The 14,775-nt window shown below is 44.6% G+C and overlaps 1 protein-coding gene across 5 annotated transcripts in view; it reads right to left on the bottom strand.

The window, feature by feature from the left end:
* Positions 1-580: 580 nt before the first annotated feature.
* The window catches only part of LOC120956355 (nephrin), a 79,576-nt gene continuing 65,381 nt past the window's right edge, over positions 581-14,775 (bottom strand). For 3 of the 5 annotated variants that reach the window (XM_040377746.2, XM_049608410.1, XM_049608411.1), the window contains exons 7-25: positions 14,048-14,221; positions 13,658-13,948; positions 13,397-13,564; positions 13,180-13,311; positions 12,452-12,588; positions 10,995-11,148; positions 10,756-10,893; positions 10,426-10,590; positions 10,175-10,321; positions 9,882-10,016; positions 8,793-8,873; positions 8,240-8,440; positions 7,513-8,103; positions 7,178-7,372; positions 4,569-4,639; positions 4,256-4,370; positions 3,922-4,097; positions 3,194-3,827; positions 581-2,755 (exon numbers count right to left, since the gene is read on the bottom strand). In XM_040377746.2, the coding sequence (XP_040233680.2) occupies positions 3,267-3,827; positions 3,922-4,097; positions 4,256-4,370; positions 4,569-4,639; positions 7,178-7,372; positions 7,513-8,103; positions 8,240-8,440; positions 8,793-8,873; positions 9,882-10,016; positions 10,175-10,321; positions 10,426-10,590; positions 10,756-10,893; positions 10,995-11,148; positions 12,452-12,588; positions 13,180-13,311; positions 13,397-13,564; positions 13,658-13,948; positions 14,048-14,221 (3,632 nt within the window). In that variant the 3' untranslated portion in view covers positions 581-2,755; positions 3,194-3,266. Of the gene's footprint in view, positions 2,756-3,193; positions 3,828-3,921; positions 4,098-4,255; positions 4,371-4,568; positions 4,640-4,972; positions 5,117-7,177; positions 7,373-7,512; positions 8,104-8,239; positions 8,441-8,792; positions 8,874-9,881; positions 10,017-10,174; positions 10,322-10,425; positions 10,591-10,755; positions 10,894-10,994; positions 11,149-12,451; positions 12,589-13,179; positions 13,312-13,396; positions 13,565-13,657; positions 13,949-14,047; positions 14,222-14,775 lie in introns of all 5 variants that reach the window. The other 2 variants (XM_049608412.1, XM_049608413.1) reach the window with 2 other exon arrangements.

Below are 14,775 nucleotides of genomic sequence, written 5' to 3'. Positions count from 1 at the left end.
AATTATCAATATTGCTGTTAATGATGAAACAAAAAAATAGGTAGAAAAAAACACAGAAAAAACATCACATATTTACACAAAACAATACAAAAACTACATATAAATAGAGCAAATAACATTATTTGTAAACTGAACAGTTATTCGTAAACTGAAGCTATACAATCCAATAATTGAAACGGATTAATGTAAAATATGACTTCAATAACAGTCTATATGGAAGAAATACAAAAGAATGGTTCACGAATGCTAAACACCTATTCAGCATAATACAAATACTAATACAAAACATAATATAGATACAAATGAATCTTTCCCACGAATTATATTGATTATTCGATTGCAAAATGGAAACGTTGGTATATTTAGCTTACCTTATGCAAAACGACAATCACGCCTTAGAAGTCGTCACACGACTCAACCACAAAATTCCTAACAAATACGTTAGAAATGATGAGTTTGAGGAAAAATAATCGTTTGATGTTGTTAAGTTCCGCTAGATTCATAAAAATGTGATATTTGCATGTTTTCTATTTTTACGCAACAAGGACACAAGTGCTCCAAATTAATAATCATGCTGATGTTTAATTATAAAATCTCGAAGTTTATTAACTTATTTTAAATGCTTAATCATTACTACCTGAAGTAGAAAATAAAACTATTCCACTAAACTCACCCTCAGACTGACCATCGCCGCAATGCGTCGCATTCGTAACCGTGAACAGATAATTCTAAACATGCCTTAGACATAAAGAAGATTTGTGTCGGGTGTGTTTTGGCTGTTGGGTGGTCCGATTTGGCCACCAATTGGCTAGCACGTTCAGACACACACACACTCACACACCCACATACACACGCTCAGACAGACGCTGTACACTGGTTTTACCTTTGGTTATGAATTCATTCAGATCAGATCAGAGCGGTAAAAAGGGGGCTTGTGTTGCGATTGTTTCGATAATAATTACAGCAATGGTTTTGTTTTTTTTCCTTTTTCATTTTGACACACTAGGTAAAATTATTCACTATTAACGAACGAACAGAAAACGAACGTAGAGCACGTATTTATAGTAGCTAGTTATTGTACAACGATACGGAGTGTGAAATAAATTATAAGTATTCGTTAGCGAATCGGCCCCGGGTGTGCAACGACGGGTACAGACAGAAGAAGTGGACAATATTTTTACAAGCCTTGTTTAATGCTTCTACTCCTTCTCTGTCCACCTTGGTCCCATCGTCCCGGGAGCCATTATAACGATGTGAGTATTTAATTCGGTATCAGAGATTCGTTTGTGTTTACTTCGTTCTTTTTACATGTTTTTGTTTTCTCTCTTCCTTCCCCTTTCTTCCTCTCTCTCTCTCTCTCTCTCTCTCTCTCTCTCTCTCTCTTCCTCTATTTCCCTCTTTCTCGTTTTGCAATTTTACTAGCTCAGTAGTGTTTACTGTTTTAATTTAAAAATTAGACTTAGCTTCATAAGTATTAATCAGTACTGTGATGTTGTGTTTGTGTTTTTTAAAGAGTTTTTCTCTTCCTTTTCTGCACCTTACATCTTAAACGCTAGCTAGCTCTCTCTCTCTCTCTATTTATTTCCATACTTATTTGCTTCCGTTTATGTTCCGCTCACTCAAAACGAGCCTTCCTTTTTTGTTGCTGTTTTGTTTTGTTTGTTTGTTGCCTGCTTGCGTCCTATCTGTACACCCCATGAACCCCTTAACCTGTTTAATTTGATTTATGTTTCCTTTGTACACTGCGTTATTTTGTCACTTTTTCTGTTCTGCTCTCGCTGTTTCATGTATTTGGCTGGCTTTATTATTTGTAGCTGCTTACATTTCGATTGTAATGTTTGTTTCACTATCTTGTTTCATTGATTTATTCAGTTTTGGATGTTCTAGCTCTTGTTTTGCGTTTGTGTTTTTGCTGCAGTTTTGATTACACGTTTTACACAAGCATTACTTTCCCGAAAGCTTGATTGATGAATCTGAAGGTAAATTAATCAGTTAAAGATGCTTTCGTTTTGATGTGAATTGTTTTTTTTTTTTGTTTTATCATTTTCATTTTAACAACACGTTTATCTGCACCGTTTTGATTTTCAAACAATTGGCCACCTAGCTTTTTTAATTCCCTTTAACTTTTCCTGCAAACTGTCTTAAGCTGCTCTTGCAAGCTCGCCTTCATTTTTGTTTTTTTTTTTCTGTCGAATTTACATTATATATGAATATGAACTTTTGAAAGTTTGAATATGTATAAGTATATATATAGTAATATTTATAGATGTATGTATATTTAGCGCTGCAACCCGCGAGTGATTGTAGCATTTGAGATTCTTGATTTGTTTTGCATTTTGTTTTAAACCTTCTTTTAAATGTTTATTTGTTTTTTTTAATTAATGTACTTACATTGGGTTTTAAGAACCTTCTTCGCTCTGTCCATATCCATGTGCTACTTCTCTGTCTCACTTTCTCACACTTTCTCACAACCGGGCAACGTAGATGTGATCACTAGACAGACGGGGGAATAGAACGCCAAGGGCTGTTCGGTCCAGTACGCTCCAGTTCACGCTGCTCTAGAACTTTGTCAATAAAATCGCGCTTACTTGCAGCTCATTTCAAACACTTGACAACATGAGTGGCATAGTGAGCGGCGTTCTAAACAGCTTGCGGTCTCGTCTCATCTCATCACGACAACTTCAGACACCTCGACACCGTAATTACACATTATGCTAGCAAAGTTTTATCACAGTCAACACAGCGTTCAAACACGCTAATTATCAGAATATTAAAGAAAAAGTGAGGAAGAAAGAAAAATAAAAGCAGAAAAATACATTACAATAACTGTATTTAATAAAAAAAAAAGGGTACATAACTGTCCGATCGTTGACTGTCCTGGCAAAATTAAATATGAAATTTGATTACCCACCCATTCATGGTCAATTATGATCGGGATCATTCTATATTTAAATCAAATTATAGTTAAATGCAAAAAGTAAACGACTAAAATTACAAAATTCAAATTTATTCTTCGCGTTAAATACAAGATTTCAAAATATAGTTTATCAAACTCTACACTTTTAACTAATTCACCTATCAGTTATTCAATGCAATATTCATATCGGAATACTGACTCATGTAAGCATGTCTGATAAAATGTGATAGCTAAACGACCGGACAGGTACTTTATATAATGTTTAAACCAACTTACCTTCTTATTCTTGAGAAAATTACATCCACGCCGCTATTTGGCAGTTGTGGAATAGCTAACCGAATACCACACTTTACACCAGATGTCCATCCGCATCCGTGAAGCCAAACGACGCATTGAACGAGCTCAGGTTGGTACTGCTTGGATCGTACGTACCGATCAGTAAACTGTTGCCCAAGCTGCTAGTCCCACCGGTGCCTCCGTTCGGGCCATTACCCGCCACTGCCGCGCCCAGGAAAGTGCTGCCAACGAGCGGCAGCCCGGGCACACCGCCTACCAGCGGTACCGGTGATGGGTTCTGGACCGCAATCAGCTGTGCACCGTGCTGGAGCTGCTGGTGCTGGCTGCTGTTGCTGGCGCTGCTGTTACGCTTCGGATCCTTCAGTATGCCCTGCAGCGGTTTTGGTGCCGGGACGGGCGCTTGCGACGGACCGAGGACCGTGTTGCTCAGGCTGCTACTCATGTGCTGCGGCGAGGAGGAGCTTTCGTTCACTACCGACTGGGCGTGGTAGGTAACGTCCGGCGGTGGAACCATCGGACGGGATGTGCGCGTGAGCGTGCCAGTATTCTTGGGCAGTGCCGGTATTACCGGTGGTGGCGGGGTGGACATTTCCATTGCCGAATAATCCTGCTGCTGAGTTTTGGGAAACGGGAGAGAACGTGCAAGAGAGATACTAAGCATCGAGGTTTGGCAGACGTTAAGAAGCTATAGCAAAAAAGACACATACCATTGGAGGGTAGGATAGGTAGCGGTCGCTGTTCATGTTGTAGTAGGACCCGTCGAACGGTGGTCCAGGGGACGGAGCAGTTACGTAGCTGCTGCGCTCGATCATCTGATCGTCGTGGCTGCGCTGCTGATAGTTCACTGGGTTGTGCCGGGGATGGGGCAAGGTACGTGCGTAAGCTATATATCACAAGCGTCAGAATACATAAAAGTTGAAAGATTAAAGATTAATGTTGCATTTTTGACTCCTTCAGAATGGAACCACTGCGACCATTCTCACAATTAATAATAACGCTCGTTAGAGTCTAGAATCGGAAGAAGAGAAATCGTAAACCCACCTCCATTGATATTGTTAGGGTACGGGGGAAGCGTGCCCTCCTTTTGATAGCGCGGCGGTGGCATATCCCCATTCTCCACCAGATATGTCGAAGCAGATTTGCTGGTAGTGTCATCCTGTTAATTGTTCGTTTGTGTGCGATGAGAGTTATGGTCGATGGGGAAAGAAGGCAGATGAAAACATAACGTGGAAGAAAGAGAACTAGTTAGACCTTGGCACCAACACACACACGCAGCTCCTCGTGATGAACATGAGAGCTGGCAACGGTATGAATGAAGCTGCTTGCTTGTTTCCAAGGGTTAAAAGGCACCTACCGTGTAGTCAGGACGATTAGCGTCGGTCGAGTAAGCGTCACTCTTTTCCGAGACACTAGACAGCGTTTCGCCTGTAACAAAATGACGAATGTTTAGTACGAGGAATGGTGGAACAAGAAGAAAAAAAAGGGTTGGCACACGACTGCTTTGCTGTCTACGATTTCGATGGTGCGACGAGGTGCGTTCTTTTCCACGACACTGCTAAACAATGTTGCAGCTCGTAGCCGACATATAGGGTATTAGTAGAAGATTTTGAATTTAGTTTCAGCGTAAGGTTACAAAAAAACAAGCCATCGAGTTAGCAGTTCTAGACAAAATTCAGCGACCAAATGAATGAACTTATTTCCAATTGCTCATCTCGCAGGAGATCGTGTTAGCCTATCAAGTTGGATGGTTACACTTACCTTTTGCTCGTTTGCGTATAATACACCAAATTACAAGCCCAGCATTCACTGCCAGCAGGCATAGAGCGGCCAGAGCAATACAGAAAATAACAAAACTAGGAATTTCGGCACTCTGTACCATCTCGGGAACGTCGACAGCAGGGCCTGAGTGTAAGAGTTTTGTGAGTAACATGAAAAGAAATAAAAATAATAAATAAACCAAATTAATAAATAAATATGCAAAAAAACTGAATAAAATAATTAGTATCAATAGTACAAAAAATATCATAAGTGAACATAATACTATCTTAAATCCATTTTCATTGAAAGACTGCAAGCATGTCAAAAATATTTTTGACATAAGCTTCTGAACTAAAGTACAACGTTAAAGTAGCACTCTTTCACGACAAAAAGTTATAAATATGAATAGACAGACTGCAACACACAAATAATCATTCTTTTCCTGGAACAAAACATGATGCCAATGCTCGCAAACAAAAACTTCAAAAATCCATGTCAGTTAGCTTGTTTTGACAACATCGCAGAAACAATGCAGGCCTTTTTTGTGTAGCAATATTAAATTGACTCTCTAGCGCACAACACGACCTAATCCTAGCATGTTCGATGAAGGAAAACATATTTCTGCCATTCTGTGATTACTTTATTATATCAAGCAATCAAGCGCATGTGTACAAAATGGAAACTATTTGTTGTGTAGAAAACAAAGCGTGCTTCAAAATGTACAGTGGAGTGGAGGTTATCAAAAAAAGTTATGTTTTTTATCGCATGAAAATCCGCTCAATGTGAACAATGTTTGAAATAGCTTTATACGCTGTTATTGCATTTTTTATGGCATACAATGTAAAAGCAACAACTGTACAAGATTAAAACAGCCATTTTTGCTTTCCAACTTCAAACCGTCATGAATCAATCGATGACAACGTTTCCAAAGAAAAATAAATAAATAAACCAGTAGTCGGAAATCATTATCCCAAGTCCTTTTTGCTGTGAAACCGATTTTCTTGCTAGTACGTACAAACTACTGATCGCTCTCTTCCTTACAACTGCAACTGCAATTTACATCGTTATCGTTTCCCACTGAATGCACCCGTAACAAGTGGCTAATGGTGCGTTTAGCCGGAGAAATCGGAAGCAAATGTATCGATCCGTCGCCCAACACGCAACGAGCATCGTCGAGGGTCGAGCAACTATCATTAGCTGTCCTAGCGTCTATATACGTATGTGTTTGTGTGTGAATGTGCAGTATGAGTGAGTGTAGAGCGCAAAGAGATAGAGTTGTGTCAAATGGATGGCAATGATGAAGATGATTGATGGATCGATACAGCATCTACCCGGTTGAGGGACAATCTCAAGCCGGCGTAGAGTCAATGCATCGAAGACGACGACAACGATGTGACGCATTTACTTGTCGAACCAACTGCACACCCTTCACCCTACATTCTTCGAGACAAGTTGTCAAACGTCTCGGGGGAAATCGAGCAGACGAGCTTATACAAATGAGTTCATCCAGCGCACAGTGGGCGCTTGGCGAGGAAAAATGTCCACATAATCAGTTATAACTATTTATTCGATTCAGAGATAATTTATTGAGTATTGAAGGAATTTTAAGAAATAATTTAGCAAATATGCAAAATAAGATGAATTTGATTATTAAAACATAAAAATAGCGAATTCATGAGCAATTATTTGCAGAAAACCAAGCAGCCTGGGTAATTTTGCTTGTACTTCGAAAAGTACTGGGCGTCTCCATTGAGAGAAATCGAAGAATGGAGGGCAAAAACCTTCACAAAAACCTGTGTCACAATCACAATGCAATTTTTTGTGAATAATACTTTATCGTTGAAATTATATAATTTGAATTGCAGAAACAAATATGTTTGTATCGTATCAATAAATAGTAGCAAAACTGATATATTTTTTATATGTTGTTATTAAACTTAACAACATGGTTTAACAACAACAAAGTCATTAAAATTTCTGCAAAAACAAAACTTCTTCTTATTCTCATTATTCGTTTCAGAATCCCTTGGAAAAAGTCTTTCCTACCCCAGTTTCACAAGCGAATTGCCCACCATGCAGTGAGGCGCTAAGGGAACCACACAGAGCAAACACGCAGGGTACGGAAAAGAACGCTTCCTCGTCGTCCACGGCTAAAACAACAACGAAATCCAGCAAGCCGTTTGCGGCACCATAAGGACACGTTACCCCGCTTGATGCGCTTGTGGACGGTGCGCCGATGGATGCAGCATCCAATCAGAATGATGTTGAGCAGCACGAGACAGATTCCGGCAGCGACACCGATTAGCAGCACGATACCGGAAGCACCGATTGTGCCGCCGGTCGACTGCGAGGTGGCCGTTTTGCTGCCCAACGAAGAGGCTGGCTGGGATGGTGGCGTATCTGTTGAGTGTGCGGGTTTGCCAAAAGTTTGCCGCCACAAATGCAGTTATTTAACATCACAAAATTCGAAAGTTAGCATTAAGATTGTAGGGGTTAATGTAGGTTGTACACAACAAATAAACGAGCCTGTCGCTCCTTACCTTTCGTGTGGGCACGCGTTACATCGGGCAGGTAGCGGCTGGAACCGAGCCCGTTCGATGCCATTATCGAGAAGACGTACAGCGTGTTCATCCGCAGTCCACCGATCGTCAGCTTGTACGAGTTGGGCTGGCTGTCCTCGTACCAGTACCGGTCGCTGTTCAGCTCCCGATAACGGATGCGGTAGTTTGCCTTCATGCCACCGTCAAAGCCGGGCGTCCACGCGAGCGTTACCGAGTCGTGCGTGACGTTCAGCACGTTCAGGCTGACGGGTGGATCGGGCGGTGAGGTAACGTCTAGTCGTACCTTCTCCTTCACATTGCCCAGCTCGTTCCGCGCGATGCACTCGTACAGGCCGTAATCGTTCGAAGCGACACGCTCCACCACCAGGATCGATTCGTACGTCAGCGCATCGATCTGCTTGTGCTCGACGTAGAATTTGGCCGACTGATTTACGTTCAGCACCTGGCCCGACCGGGACCAGTAGAATTTGGGCCGTGGGGCCGCCTGTGCCCGACAGGGCAGTCGCGCTCGCTCCCCGAATCCGGCCGCCGCACGCAACATTACGGGCGATTTGTCAATTTCCGGTGCAACTGTTTGGCGGGATTGGATGAAGAGTGTAAAATAAGATTACACAGTGTAGTTTAAACGCTTTCCAAAGTCAATATGAAGCAGCGAATTGGAAACAATCATTACAAAAACTTTGCAATTATGGTGTCAGACACTTACACTTCACAATTAACAGAACGTCCCGGCTGGTCGGATTGGCAACGCGATTATCGGCGATGCAGCGGAAATTGCCCACATCCTCGCGGCGAGCGTTTTTCACGTGCAGATAGCTGGTTCCGTTCGCGAACGTGGTGGACGTTTTGATGGTCATATCGTACCCGATACGCTCCCACCGTATGTGTTCTTCCGTAAGCGGTTTTCCTGTTGGGTGACAATATCGAAGCGGCTCATTCAATTAATTCAGCAACGAGGGATTATTTTCTTAAACGTTGCTTATTGATCCTGTCAGAAGAATTATTTTAGTCTATGAAATTAAAAAAAATCAAATACTACTCTCTGAATATTGCGTTCGATTTTGAAACATGAGCGTTTTTAAGTAGAATTTTATCATTATTATTTGAGCTCTTGTCCGATAAAAGCTATTATCTGCAATTAAATCCTTTTTCCCCTTCATTCGTTAAACTCATTTGTTTTTATTGTAATGATCATTCATGATAATAAGTCATGTTTATATCAGCTACGTACTAAACTGTGCAATTACATCTCAACCTACCTTCAACGGTGCACGACAGCATCGCTTCCTCGCCCGGATTGACCGTAACGTTCTCCGATATTGACTGTATCGATGCGCCATCTGTTGGAAAATGTAGCAAAGCAAAGAATAAAAATAAATATACGTTGCCCAAAACACACACACAAAAAAGCATCCGTGCTGTCCAAAACCGTTGAGAAAATAACCGTCTGCTGTTGGTGTAAAAGATTTGTTCCTGGAAGGCTGTAACTAATCAACACACGCACACCCGCATCCTGCTCCCGTCTTCTAACCGCACGCGCAAGGGTTCTCTCGGTGTTCTCAGTGTGCTTTTATTTTCCAAAACGAAAACTCCAACCATATTCCGGTAGACAATTTCATCCAGATTAATGTCCACGGGCCCGATGCATTAATCCATAAAATGTAATAAATTTTTATTTGCACCGTTGACGTATAAATGCTTCCGGACACCGGTACGGTGTTCCTGCGCATACTGTATGTGTGACACACACACCGGCACACCCGTACACGCACCATGGCGCACCCAAATGGTGGAGAAAAAGGCTGGAAATCTTTCTCCCTCTCCCTAGAAGCAAAATGAAAACCATTTGTCTTTCACGCCCAATACACGCCGCTACTGACCGTTGCCATACAAGACACACACACGCATACGCCGGTAAGCCGTTTGCAAACGGCAGAAGCCTGAGACGCAAGGGGAAGAATGGCCGGTGTCCCCAGGCATTGATCCGTGTAACGGGTAGCAGAATGGCAAAAGCGGCTACCAGAAGCCAGGACGTGCCGGTTTGCGAAAAGTGTGCCCGGGGAGGAAAAACTGCCTCTCGAACTGTGCCGGAAACAGAAGTGCGGCGCAGTGGAACACGGGCACAACGCAAACCAAAGCGGATGACAAATGCGTACGTGTGTAAGTACCACGCCCGTTGCTGCCCGTCCACTTTCCCCAGGTCTACATTCGGCAAATCGGCCAAAGAAAACTCATGTGTCACGGTTGTCTGGGAGAGTGAAAAGCGCCGAGCGAGGCTGGCAGAATGTCCGCACCGGGACGGCGAACCCGACAGCACGAGTTGGACAAAGTTTGATTCATGTACTTACACTCAACTACGACGGAAATATTAATCATCGCCGACCCTTGGGAGTTGACAGCTTCGCAAGTGTAGATGCCGGTATCGTTACGGTTGAGCCGGGTAATGTTGAGGATCGGTCCCTCGGAGACGATTCGCTGGGCACCTATCGACGAACGGGTTTTGCGGGAGAAAGGGGGATGAAAAACAGTTGCGCTCAGATTAATTTCGCTGATTAGAGGAATGGGTAGCCAAGGCCACACACACACACACACACTCGCGTGTAAAAAGCTGTTTTTCCCATCCCCATTTCCTTATACGTACCGGCAGATGAAAGGATCGGTAGGCCATCCTTTGTCCAGGTGTACGATATCGACATCGGATTCCCGGTAGCAACCATGGCCACGGTCAGCGGTTCACCTTCCGCCCCGACGACGGTCGACGATGGCGGTGGCTTAAACTTGGGCGGATCTGGAGGGGACGGGGAAAAGATGCAAATAAAACCGACTTAAGAGATGCAGAAAACTTTCAAAGAGGATCGGTGAGCCTTTTCCGAGAAGCTCGGAGACACGTACATAGCACCTGCAGCTTGATGGCTTCGTGTACATTGCGCTGCAGCGCTTCGTTGGCGCTCTGGCACGTGTACACGTTGCCGTCCATGTCCTGGCTGATGTTCACCTTTAGCTCGAGCGACGATACGGTACCGCCCCATAGACCCGGTTTCGACGAATTGTTCATTCCTGTATAGCATGGGCGATAGAAGCAACAAACAAACAAAAAAAAACACAACCCATAAAACAGACGGTAAAGAAAGCTTCTGCCAACGATTTTGCAGCAATTCAGCAGGTATCCCCATCCCCGCAAAGGCATCCCCATGCCCAGCGTATCGGGCCAGCAGCACTTACCGTCCACAGCGATGCCATCGCGCCACCACGAAATTGTGGCGGGCGGATTGCTCGAGCTCGAGTCACAGATCAGCGTCGCCTCGATGCCGGGCTTCAGCTCCGGTGGAATGATTTTGATTTTTACCGTCTCCGGTGGGACTGGAACAAAGGGCGAAGGAAGTAGGAAACGGTTAAATCGTGTTTGCCGCTGCGCTTGGCCAGCCCGGATCAAATAAAATGCTCTCGCAAGAAGTACTTACAGTTCACGGCAAGGGTACGGCTGGCCGACATTGGAATTTCGGTGGCCGAGTTGTGCGCTTCGCAGCGATACTTGGCCTGATTATCCGTCGCGTTGACCAGGATCGAAATTTCGGACGACACCGACTTGTCCGTCGTTTTGGTGGGTGTATTGAGCTGTGGAGTGGAACGAGAAATTGGTTTCACTTTCTATTTACATTCTTCATACGCTTTATGATGATAGCAATGTCTTGCGTTGAATGATTTAAGGCGTAACCAACCATTCGTGGTCTGTTTTTTGTTGTTTTGCAGCATAATTGAATTCAACAACTTTCACACTGTTCCATTTGCGCAAATAATCCATTTCTATGCTTAACGTCCCCTGTGCTTCTACGTTTCCTGTCCGTCCTCACAAGATCTATCGCCAAAGCTAAGCTCATCTCGGTGTCACGTTGGCACCAAAGCACCACGACACTGCACACAATAGGTTTTGAATGGAACGTTGAGCATCAGCCAGGACGCACACATCACACAAAACGGTCCCGTTCGCTTTTTCCCCCTGCGGGATCGGTGCGAAATGACGGATGGTAATCGAAACATGGCACACAAGCACACTCATGCACACACTCACCGAAACCGAAAGCATCTGCAAACCAGAACCACTTTCCTCCAGCGCAAAGAATCCCCACAGGGCCTGGGCCAGACTGTCCCAAGCAGCTACGGCACAACAGCGCAGCACAAAAACAACAGCACCCAGAACCGGACCGGACAACAACGGCCTGGCTGTAGAGTGGCGACTGTGGCACACACACACCCAACCGGGTGTTGGTCAGCTTTCCGGAGGGTGGCGCCGGAGATGCCGGGTGGCAAATATTTACTGACGGAGGGCACACTGGGTCCGGGCGCTTGTGCAAAGTTTGCGGAAATTAATTAAATCTCCCACGCGGGCTGCTACCGAGTGCTGCTACTGCTTGGACTACTCTCGGCCCATTCTGGGACATTTCCCGACGGTCCACAGGCTCAACACGTGGTCTTTTGGTCGTGATCAAACCGTTTGCCCTATCGCCACCTGCCACCTGCCCCCGCACACACACACCACACAGCGGCCAAAGCGCTTGCCATCCGTTGCAGTGGGGGTTTTGTTGCGATTGGTGTTGCGAAACACTAAACAAACGGGGACACACACATACAGACACACACCAGGGCCTGTGTCCTGGTGATGAATGATGTAAACTATGTTAACACAACACATTCCCACATGGACAAACGCAACCACGCAAACACATGGGGAACACACTTCGTATACCAAAACAAAAAACAACACGTGGATTGAGTTTGGGAGGATGGTTGCGTTAACTGCTTCAAAAGTGGGTAACATATTATCGACCTCGCCCCGCCCGCCCAGACAAAACAGTCCATTTTCAGTTGAAAGCAAGTATGCGTGATTTGGCAAACCGACTTGAACTCCCTTTCGACTTACCTTTTTATCGTTTTTGTACCAGGTCAGCGTTGCCAACGGATTGCCGCCAGATGACGTGCACTGGAGCCGCTGCACCGAACCAGCCGCAATGATCGTTCCCTCGGTGTATCCCGTAATGACGGGTTGACTCGGTGGCACTGTTAAAGTAAATGGTAAGGAAAAACGTGGATGAAATTTAATATATCTGTGTATGTTTAATGCTACAGCAAAACAAAGCCACTGTAGCCAAATTGTTTCGTTCTCAAAAGCTGATGGGATTTCGTTATGCATTACAGAATGAAGAATTACTTTGTACTCCGTTCAATTTTCACTCATGTTACCAGCTGCTGTTCCTCATTAGTATACGCATATCAGCTAGTTAAAGGTGGTTTTTGCTCTACTAAAGCTATGACAGCATGAATAATTCAATTTGTTACGGAAAACCATAATCTCATGAGCGAGCAAGTACCTTCGCTATGCATCAACGACACGGCGATGAAGCTGCCGTAGAATCGCAGCGCTACAGTACATTACAGATAAACTAATTTACCGGTTCACTTTACCCACCAACTAAACGGGTGGCGAAAGAAAGAATGCTTTGTAACGCAAGTACTGTTTTAAACTGGTAAAGGTGCATAATAATGAAGTGTACTCGTTCGAACGGAAAGCAGCCATGTGGTACGAACAGAACGAAACCTTCCTTCTCTAATAATGTAGCAACAGCTCAGAAAGCATTTCAATGTACTTACACAAAACATTAACCGTATGCGTGGCAATAACGTTCTCCGTCAGCTGCATGTTGAGCCCGTGACAGATCACTACCAGCGATCGTTTGTTGGCCTCCACCGGCACTGAGATGTTGGAAAGCGTAATCCATCCTCCTGTGGGGTTATCAAAAGTTGTCAAAAATTGATGCACTGGTGTCCAATTAATCCCGCAATGCTCTTTTGCTCAGCTTCTACTTACCATCAGGATTTTCGATAGTCCTAGACGTGGTGTTCTTCACGTGATGTCCACTCACACTCCACTTGATCTCGGCCGGCGGGTTCGACGGAGCCGTCTGGCACTGTAGCGACACCACATCGCCGGTGCGTGCTTCCGATGCACCCGAAATGGTAACCTGAGTTGGAGCGACTGTTTGTGTGGAATAAACAACCAAGCCAAAGTGTGTTGGTGTCAATCGTCATACCTTTCACCTGTCACACCACCCACCCAGCCAATACTTACACAAAACGCTGAGCGTAATTTCGGTCTTGAGCGGTGCGGCTATCATTATATTATTAGCTTCGCACCGTAACCGAGCCTTATTGTCGCCTTCCTCCGCCACGAACGAGTAGATGTTTTCCGACAGCCGATCCGTCGTCCGGTACGCCATCCGCACCTGGACATCGTTGTTGTACCAGATCAGCTGGGCCGGCGGGTTGCCGCCGCGGCTCCGGCAGATAAGCTCCACGTTTTGACCGCGCCGCAACACCTCGCCCGCCGTAAACCCTTCAATTTGTGGTTCGCCCGGTGGATCTGTTTTGGAGCACAGGATACAGACGTTGCCGTTACGTTACCTTTTTTTGCAGTCCTAATGAAACTGATTATAGGAGCATAGCTCCGCATGCTACTTACACAGCACCGAAAGCTGAACCTTCGTCTGCATCGGACGATCCGGTTGCAGGGCTTTGTGCTTCGCCTGGCAGGTGTACTCCATGTAGTCGTCGTCGGACGTTGGCTTGATGCGGAGCTGCGACGACACGGTGTATCGCTTACCCTCCGTCTCGGTGACCTTATTCTCGATCGTATCTGGAAAAAATCACACCAAAATAAAGACACAAAAATGGGTTACAATGTATATTACACAGTGGCGAATAGTGCAAAACGAGACGAAAAAATTTACGTAAGTTCATCGACTTTTGGAAAAATCCTCCCATGGGTTTTGGTGAAACGACACGTGAACACCAACTACGCCATGTTGATTTCTTTTCCACCAACCAAAGCTCGTTTCGTTGGTTCATTACGCGAGAGGGGGGGGGGGGGGATAATTTAATATCTCTTGTCGAGAGATAGTGCGATAACTTTTGTACCTTCGTGGGACGCCTGTCCACGCGCTGCCAGGTAGGGTTGTGATGGTGCTGGCCGTCACTTTGGCGCACTTCGTCACCAGGGCGAAGAATAATGATGCTCAATTTAGCACAGACAAGCAGCGTTACACCTCTATTCAACTTTCATGGGACTCTTGAACTTTTGAGATACAATTACAATAGACTGGCGCCCATTGGGACATTGGAGTTCTTTTTTCTTTTGCAACAAACATGAATTCTACTCAATATTTGAACTTTTGGGCTTTATTGTCCATT

Source organism: Anopheles coluzzii, chromosome 3 (assembly GCF_943734685.1).
Source record: "Anopheles coluzzii chromosome 3, AcolN3, whole genome shotgun sequence".
NCBI classification, from domain to species: Eukaryota; Metazoa; Arthropoda; class Insecta; order Diptera; family Culicidae; genus Anopheles; species Anopheles coluzzii.
Note: the sequence above shows the minus strand (reverse complement) of the source record. Positions and strands in the feature narration are given on the sequence as shown.